The following is an 8,994-nucleotide window of genomic DNA, read 5'->3' as shown; positions in this document are numbered from 1 at the left end:
AGCTGTGCGCATCTTAACGTACAACCCTTCCTTACGGCTCTAGGCTTAGCAGTTTTAGCTGCAAGGCTAAGGTAAGGTAAGGTAAACGTCTCCACACACACAAAGTGGTGGGGCAAGGGGGGGCGACCCTCGCATCTCCACGCCCGGACACGGGCAGGAGCCCCACGGCATTCAAAGTGCAAGCACCGGCCCGGTGCCGTGGGTGAGCAACCTGCGCACCCCACTCCTACTCCTATAACACAACCCCCACAGCGTGGTCGTCTACGTGTTCAGAAACACGGCGAGGCGAGGGTGAAGGGGTAGTACCCGGGGTAAGGGGCTGTGTGGGGCTATCTGTGACTACTCCATCTAGCCTGGGGGGTAGCAGGAGGGGGGGGGCAGAGGGTAAGATATGGGTGAGGCCAGCTACTAGTCGGACGCCCTCCCGTCGTCGTCGGAATACTCCTCGGAGCGGTCGGCGTCCTCGTCGTCGTCCTCGGTCTGCATTGCCTCGCCAGCCGTGAACCTGAACACGGCGTCGGCCGGCGCCGAGGCGCCGGCGGCCGTCATCAGGTGCATGACCATGCGGTCGCGGCATGCCGCATCAATCTTGCCGCGCCCGGCCAGCTCGTTCGCGAGCCAGTCCGGGGCGACCGTCGTCGCCACGGTCCCCTGGGGAACTGTGGCGTACACCTTGCTGGGGCCGCGTCGATACCCGTCGTCCCTCTCCGGGGGCAGCGAGTATTCGACTCCTATGTTGGACCCGGCCTGGCTGCGCGCCTGCGCAGCTGCAGACCGCAGCCCGGCCACCACGTACTCGATGTTCTCGCGCAGCTGCGCGCGCGGGGCCTCCGCGCGCTCGGCCTCGCTCGCGGCGCGCTCGCCAGCCTCCTTCGCCCGGCGCTCCTTCTGCCGGATCTTCTTGGCCTTGCGTGCCGCGGCCCGAGCCGCGAGCTGCTCCTTGGTGAGCTCCTTCTTCTTTGGCGCGGTGCGCTCGACGTACGAGCGCTCCGCCGCCTGAACCGACTCGCGGTCGCCCGCGGCCTTCTCGTGCTTCAGGTCGATCTCGATGGTCGCGTAGCCAGGCCTTATCAGCCTGACCTGCGACGCACCTGCGATCCTTGCGACCATCACCGCGTCCTCCAGTTGCGCGCGATCGGAGCTATTCCAGCGTCCGCTGCGCATCCCCGGCGGCACGACGGTGGCCGGCGCTTGCGCACCAGCCCCGTCCGCCACCGGGTCCGCGGCCGCGGTCCCTGTCATAGCTACGCGCGCCATGGAGAACGGCGGGCACTGAGACACTGTCCTGCAAGGCTTTCAAGGGCCAAGCCCAAGGCGGCCAGGTCGCTCCGGGCCGGCGAGATTGAACTGCTGGCGGGGGCGTTGGACATAAACGATAAAAAGAAACCCAACGAGAAAAAGAGACTTTTCTCCTCCTAGCTAGAGACTTTTCTTCTGCGCGACCGTTTCCTCTCTTGCAGCCTGCAGCCTCTCCGAAACCCGCCACATGCAGCTCACGGCTCCTCATCGTCGTCGTCGTCGTCGTCGTCGTCGTCAAAGCCCTCCTCCTCCTCCTCGCCCTCCTCCTCGCCCTCCTCCAGCGGCCTGTGGGAGAGGGCGACGGCACGCCGCTCAGCCGAGTGGCCTCCGAGGGACAGGGGCGAGAGAAGGCACGCAGAGCGGCACACGCTGCTACACCCCGTCGCTGCGTCGTCGCTGGCGAGCTGTGAGCTGCGCGAGTGCTGTGAGCTGCGGCCGAGCGGTGAGTGGCTGTGAGCTGTGAGCTGTGAGCTGTGAGCTGTGAGCCGTGTGGCGGTGCGCCGCAGCGTCGGGATGCTTGCTGACCGGCGACTGCTACACCACCACCTGCCCCAGTGCTTCGACTTGCTCTCCCCGAGCATGAAGTCGTCGCGCAGAAAGGCGGCGGAGCTGCTCGGCGCGCCAGCCTTGGCGCCGCCAGTGCCTCGCCGCAGGATGTCGAGGAAGCTGTCTCGCGACAGGTCGAGCGGCGCTGCGGCGGGCGGCGCGGTCGCAGCGCCAGGGTCGCGTCGCTGCCGCTTGGCCTTCTTCGGGGCCGCTTCGGGCGCCTCCTTTTGAGCGGCGCGCACCGCGTTGAACAGCTGCCGGCGGGGGACGGGGCGTCAAGGGCAGTGGAGCGCGGCGTCGGGAAGTGGCGGCGCCGGTGCGCACACCTGCACAACACCGCGGGTGGCGATCTTTTTCAGCTGCCGCTCAAGCACCGCGGAGCTGGCGTCCGCGCCGGTGCGGAGTGTCGTGTGCGCCTGCGTGGCTAAGCTGCGCTTGGCGCGAGATATCGCAGCGGCCTCGCGCTCCTCGCGCTTGGCATCGTCAATCTGACGGACGGCCGAGCTGCGTCGAGCGAGGATTGGCGCGCCGCCGCTCGAGGAGGGGAGTGGCTGCTCGAGCAGACGCGCAGCCACGTCGGCGAGCGAAACCTTGGGCCCAGCGTCCGCCATATTGGGCTGCGTGCTCGCAGCTCGCGCAGCCGGATGGGACCGTGCGTGGACAGCGGCAGCAAATAAATTTTCTTTTTTATGGGCACGGGACTGCGCGCACTGGCACAATATCAAGACGCCGTCGCCAACTGTCATGTCGGTAGCCGCTCCGCACCGCTCGCTGCTGGAGCGCGGTTGATCGCGGCGCCGACGCCGCGGCGGCGCCATCTCGCGCGGCGAGAGACGGCGCTGCATCGGCGCCAAAACAAACGGGAGGTCGCGGCGCGGCCGCGGCAGCAAAAACATCGACGTTCGCTTCTCCTTCTCTTTCTCGTCTCGTCTTGTCGCAGGCGCACACGCGCGCGATCCGCGTCGCTCCGCGAGGACACACGACCACCTTCACACTGGTGGACAAGCGCGCAGCCAAAATAAATTTTGCGGTTCAACAAGAGATGAGAGAGATCCGTACTATCCTCGGGAGGGATCCGCACTATCCGCGGGATGAGATCCGCACTGCCCACGTGAAAGATCCAAGAGATCCGATCCGCATTACGTATTGAGTGAGGAGATCCGCACTGTCGACCTGCGTGAGAGATTCGGATGGCATACAATTACTTAGTACAATCCGTCGGTAGAGCCGTAGTGAAGGCTGAAGCTGTGAATCTCCCGTACAGAAGGAGCGACGGGGTTTACTGTACGCCACGGCACCCTCGACGCGGGTCGCGGCCCTGCCGGTACCGCGGACGTAACCGCGGTCGCCGGGCGGTCTTGAGGACGTCGCACCGCGAGAGGATGTACAAGCACAACCGCGTTACAACCGCATCATCACCTGATCTCGCCATGACCATCTAGGCTATGACCTATGTCCTCTGCCCACATTCTCCCCTGGTCCGATTGCTCCCCGTGTGAGTGACGACGTACGCGTGCTCATTACTGCGTCCGCTGAACGTAGCCCCTTCTGGGAGCGTGAGGATGAAGAGGCTGTACCGACTCGGCAGGCTGCAGATCAACTGCACCATCTCGCGGCGAGTCGCAGAGAAGATGTCGACCGCGGCGGGGCCGTGGTCCTTCCTCTCGTGAAAGTTGCTCCATTGGATGATGGTCGCGCCCTTGGTGTGCACCTGCTGCATCCAGCGTGTGATTGCGAGGCTCGCATTGTAGGAGTGGTCGAGCGCGTTACAGTACACGAAATCAGCCGCGCCCACCCATTCCGGCCTCTCGTCGTGAAAGTCGCCTTGCATGGTCCATGGAGCACTGCGTGCAGCGACCGGCGAGAGCTCCGTCCCCCAAACCTGTTCGTTGGGGAGAAGCTCTCGGAACCAGACGGCCTCGCGCCCACTTCGAGCACCATGGCAAAGCGCAAACTTGGTGGAAAGCTGCAAGTGCTTCTGGGCATATTCAGCAATGACGGCGAGCTGCGGGCGGGTCACCCACTGAAGCCTTGTCGCGCCACGTCTGGACAGAGGGTCAGTCTTGCTGCGCTGCGCCATAACATACTTATCGTACTCGTGCGAAGATGCTGCCAACTCAGATTTGCTCGTGGTGCATCCGAGCAGCAGCCAGAATGGTACGAGGGCTCGATTGCGACGACGCATGCCGACGGTGGTGGAGTCGTGCCACAGACGCGTTCACCGTTGAAGATGAGCGCGCGCGTCACAGCGCAGGCCAGGTCTACACTGGCCGCGGCACCAGCTCCCGCGGTCTGCACGCTAGGAGTGGTCCGCCCTCGCAATGGGAATACTATTACGAAAAAGTAGAAAACGGCGGGTGTGAGGGATGTCTGTGAGCCCGAGAGTGATATGCCATGTGCGCCTTGCGTTTGTTTTTCATAACATCGAAGGCTAAGCTCAAAACACAAACTTGTCCGTCTCGTAATCGCGCCAAGAGCGCGGATACACACACAAACAACAGGCGCGGCTATGAATGAATAGCTGCGCATATAGAGATAACGACTGAGATAACGACTGTTCACAGTTGGGAGAGAGAGAGTCGTCTCTAACGCTCCCCCCTAGTTGCATCGGCAACTATCTCGGACGACTCGCGCGTCTTCGGCGAAGGCGGTGATGACTCACGCCTTGCCGACGGTCGCGACGAGCTTGCTCCACAGCCGGGCAGCTTGCCCCTGGAGCGTCACAGCAAAGCCGGGGCCGTTGCTGGCGTTGAGCATGTAGTCGCGACAGGTGAAGAACATAGCTCGCGTCGCCTGCGTCTTGGTGAAGACGTCGGCGATCATATAAGCAGTGCCGACGAGGTACGGCGCGACGTGGCGGAGCATGAAGAGGCGCTTGACAAACTGGTGGCACGTTCGTAGTAGCGCGTGCGAGCAGTAGAGCCGGGCTTGACGATGATGTCAAAGACGGCTTTGCAGTCACCGAGCTGGGGCGTGGGGCCTGCGACAGCTCGGCCAGCGTCCTCGAGCATGAGCCGGCAGGAGACGACTTTCTTGGCGGCGACGGAGGCGGTGGCGGTCTCCTCTTCGGCGACGCTGAGAGCCTCGATCTTGGACTTGTTGGCGCTCCAGTCGATGGCGCCGTTGTTGAACATCACGACGCATCCGCCGTAGTGTGGCGCCTTGCCGAAGGAGGCGTCATGGACATGGTAGGCGTGGAGGCCACGAGACTCAATGAAGCCTGGCGGGAAAGTGTCGAGTCCGTAGGGGATCTTGAGCTTTCCGCCGTAGGTGATGCCGAGTTGCTTTGTGGCGTTGAGATAGTTGATGACGGTCATGATGGCGTCACGATGGACGGCGCCGCAAGCCTGAGAGAAAGAGCCGAGCTTCGAGAAGAAGTACTTGATATCGGGGCGCGTCATCTCGGCAGGCCACCCGATGGTTCCTAGCGGCTTCAGGAACTCGGTGACGGGGATGCGGTCGCACTCGGCAGCAGGCTCGAGCTTATCAAAGAGGGCGCGCTGGACGTCGGTCGAGCCGGCTGGGCACGAGAGCCAATCTCGCTGCCGTAGAGGGCGGCAATCCGCTCGATGTACCGGGTCTGGTGGTGACGGCGCCACGCGGAACAATGGCACGGATGTGCTCCATCTGCATGGCCTCGACTTGCATGGCAGCAGCCTTCGCCTCGGTTGACAGCCCGACGCTCTGAGAGGAGGCCCGCCTCCCACTGGCGGTCGGCAGCTGCTCCGGGCCGAGGTGGCCGTTCTCAAACGCGTTCTTCCAGTGGGTGGAATAGTGCGCGACGAGTCTGGCGAGGTCACGTCGGGCAGGGACTGCAGGAGGGACTCCACCGACGCCTGCAGCGGTGCCAGCAATCCAGAAGTACCCGTTGTCAGGCCCGGTGCTATTGATCTCGGAGAGGCTCTCGGCTCCGAAAAGCTTTGAGTTCTCGTTGATACACTCGAGGAGCCGAACAGCGATCTCGCTCTCGTCGTGGCGGTGAGTAGGCGGGCGCTCGGCGTTGACGCGGCGAATGTGGCTGTGGAGCTTGGTGACAGTGAACCCACTGATGCCAATGTCGGCGCCGATGCTGATCTTTGCCCACGCCGCATCGTGCGCACGGACATCAGAGCGCTGCGGCTCCATGTCCCCAATTGAGCAAAGGTACTGCCACGCCTGCTCCCCCTGCTGGAAGAAATTCTCGCGAAGGTGGAACTTGATGTCCTTGCAAGATATGTTCTTGACCAGGAGGGCGTAGGCCTGCTTGCGGCGGGTGCGGTACAGGGCCTGCATCTTCTGTGCGTGCTGCGCAGTGCCAGCAGGCAGAGCTGGAGCGCCGACGGCGGTTCCTCCCATATCCGCACCAGCGAAGACATCCGCGACGCTGGAGCCGGATTCGTCGGTCCGCTCCGCACCAGTGTCGAGAATTGCTCTTCTCTCCTCGGTGAGCGGTGTTGCGTATGCACTCTTTCTTCACGCTATCACGCGATGGATGGATGGGCCATCCATCAGAGATTTTCAATACCAAACAACTCTAACACCCACACATCATTTGGGGCCTGAAGCCCTGGCACTTAAAGGCCCTGTTCACGCGCGCGCGAGACGTGCAAACAACAGCCCACGTGCTGCTGTTTGAGCAAGGCGGAGGTCAACACCTTGCGCGACCAGAAGGACCGCTGGCAGCAGGAGCAGTGGACGGCTGCTCCTGATGACTCGCTGGACTTCTCCGCCGTCGTGGTCAAGTTCAAGTCGCTAGTCGGCGGGGAGCACCTCGTCGTGTGTGGCGCGCACTTCTCGACGGGAATCTGATCTCGTCCTGCTGCTCGAGCGGTGCCGCTCAGCTCAAGAGAGATGTGAAAATGCCGTCCTCTCTAGCTGATGTGCGGGAGCTTGCACAGACCAGGTTACAACAATGTGTACACAGAATTAAACACCGGGCGATCGGGAGCTCCATTCTAGTAGACAACGCAGGGACAGAAGCGACGGTGGCTAGCAGACGTGACGGTGCAGGAGCGGCCGCCGTGGTTGGCATAGAGGCACCCTCCAGCGGCGTCGATGGCAGGCGCAAAGGAGGGCGATGAGCCCGAGCTGCTGGCGCACCGCTGGCCAAGGAGGTTCTTCGCGATGCCCTCCACCTCGTACTCCTCATCCGCCTCGTCTCCGCGGAGCGTCGCCACGTCGCACTCGGCCGAGCCACTCGCGGCGCACACCGCGTCGCATCCTTGGCCCGCGTCGCCAAGCTGCCAGAACTTGCGGCGGTGCGCGGAGGGCGGCGTGTACCCCTACTGTGTCTGCGCGTACGTGTCGGCGGCTGGGCCGTACTGTTGAGCGGGGAGGGGCTGCTGGTACTGTTGCTGCGGCCGTTCATTCAGGTACTGTGCCGGCGGCGGCGCTTGCTGCTGCCATTGCTGCTGCTGCTGCTGCCACTGCTGCTGCTGCCACTGCTGCCATTGCTGCTGCTGCTGCGGCTGGAACGGCTGCTGCATTGCGTAGCCACTCCCCTGCTGCCAGTGCTCGCTGCCGTAACCCTGATCGTCGTCGCCCGAGACAGCGTCGGCGACCGAGCCAAGGCCCTTCGCCACCGTCTCGTCGTCAAGCCCCACCTCGGCGCGTATCTCTTCGAGCGATTTCAGCTGCGACCCCGCGCCCTCGCAGCAGTACTTGTAGCATTGCGTCGACGCGTCCTGCGCCCAGCCCTTGCGGCCGGGCTGCTCTGCGCTCGGGCACGCGTAATCCTCCGTCCATCCGCAGTCGCACGCGTAGTCCAGCGCGCCAACCGATGAGCCGAGCCAGCCAACGGTGTCCGCGTCGAGGCCGGTCGCGGACGCGGCCGCTTGCACGGCCCCCTGTCTGAGCTTGTCCTGCGCGTGCAGCTTGGCTTGTTCGGCGACGAGCCCCACCTTTGCTTCGTCGAGAGAGGTGAGGCCCTTCCTCCCTCCCAGCGCCCGAATCGTCTCGGGCGACATCTCGTCCAGAGCCTTTGCCGCCGTATCCTTGCCGACGTCCACCTTGGTGTCGACGGCGGTGTCCACCGAGGTGGAGATGAGCCCCATGTGGAGGTTGTCGAGAAGTAGGCTGCGGCCGCGGCCGGAGCCGTACTTATCAAAGACGGGCTCGCACATGTCGCAGATGCCTTCGAGGGCCTCGCGCCCGCCCCAATCTGGGAGCATGTCGGCCCAGTCGTTCTTGCACTCGTAGTCGAGGCCCGGGTTCGCAAAGGGGAAGAAGGGCTCCTCGTCGGGCGAGCCGAACAGACCCCACCAGTTTTTGTAGACGGTCCTGCCCGGGGCCATCGAGTAGCACATGATCTCGGGACACCGGTCGCAGTGCGCCTGGGCCTCGGCGACGGCTAGGTAGCAGATCGGGGCGACGATCGCGATGAGAGGAGTCGGCACAAGCAGGCAGGCGCCGGTCGCCTTGGAGAGTGCATCCGCGCAATCCGACTCGCACTGCTCGTCCAGTGCTGGCTGTGAGTATGGCATGCCATAGCCCGAATCGTATCGGAGGGGCTCGGCCGATGGGGCGCCGTCGTAAAAGTAGCCCGCCGGCGCTCCTTGCGGCGCAACCGTGCCGGGCAGAACCTCTGCCCAGTGCTGGTTCGCGTACGGCTGGGCCGCCATGCCGGACGAGTATTGATACACCGGCACGGGCTCGCCTTGCCCTTGCGCGAACTGGTACATCGGCACGGGCTCGCCTTGCCCTTGCGAGTACCGATACACCGGCACGGGCTCGCCTGGCGCGAAATCGTACACCGGCACGGGCTCGCCTGGCGCGAACTGGCCTGCTTGGATGTTGCGGCTGTGTAGCGCCGGGAGGTCGGACGAGAGGAGCGGCTGGGCCGTCTCTGAGGTCGGCACCGGGACCGGGAGGGATGGCGTGAGGGCGAACAGACCGAGCATCGCACCTTGGCCACGACGTCCAATCACGTCACGGCCGACCAGGTTGTACATGACAAGGAGCCGAGAGGGATTCGACGGTCGTCGTGTGTGGGTTACTCGGCCAGCCTTTTTCTTATTGTTGTTCTGCCGCCGGGAGGGGGGGGGGGCTTGGCCACGACCGATGCGTCCTAAGATGTGTTCCTGACAAGTGCTCTCACCTGGCAACCCTGTCTGCACGTCTCGCGCGCGCGTGAACAGGGCTCCAGGCCCCAAATTACGTGTGAGTGTTAGA

General features: G+C 63.9%; 2 protein-coding genes across 2 annotated transcripts; both read right to left on the bottom strand.

Annotated features, from left to right (window-relative positions):
* Positions 1-1,611: 1,611 nt before the first annotated feature.
* Positions 1,612-2,456, bottom strand: EMIHUDRAFT_212830 (hypothetical protein; the record flags this gene model as incomplete). The annotated part of the gene is made up of 3 exons (XM_005765481.1): positions 1,612-1,624; positions 1,846-2,099; positions 2,172-2,456. 3 exons carry the CDS (start codon positions 2,454-2,456, stop codon positions 1,612-1,614), a joined length of 552 nt encoding a protein of 183 aa, XP_005765538.1.
* Positions 2,457-6,695: 4,239 nt separating this feature from the next.
* Positions 6,696-8,738, bottom strand: EMIHUDRAFT_437164 (hypothetical protein). The gene has a single exon (XM_005765480.1). It carries the CDS (start codon positions 8,721-8,723, stop codon positions 7,107-7,109), a length of 1,617 nt encoding a protein of 538 aa, XP_005765537.1. The 5' UTR covers positions 8,724-8,738; the 3' UTR covers positions 6,696-7,106.
* Between the last annotated feature and the right edge of the window lie 256 nt (positions 8,739-8,994).

The sequence above is a fragment of the Emiliania huxleyi genome, assembly GCF_000372725.1.
Source record: "Emiliania huxleyi CCMP1516 unplaced genomic scaffold EMIHUscaffold_55, whole genome shotgun sequence".
Classification (NCBI taxonomy): Eukaryota; Haptophyta; order Isochrysidales; family Noelaerhabdaceae; genus Emiliania; species Emiliania huxleyi.
The sequence above is the reverse complement of the archived record's forward strand: the minus strand, read 5'-3'. Positions and strand labels throughout refer to the sequence as shown.

Bases quoted from the DNA above. Each gene is read 5' to 3' on its own strand.
- EMIHUDRAFT_437164 (XM_005765480.1), bottom strand. From the start codon at position 8,723: ATGCTCGGTCTGTTCGCCCTCACGCCATCCCTCCCGGTCCCGGTGCCG.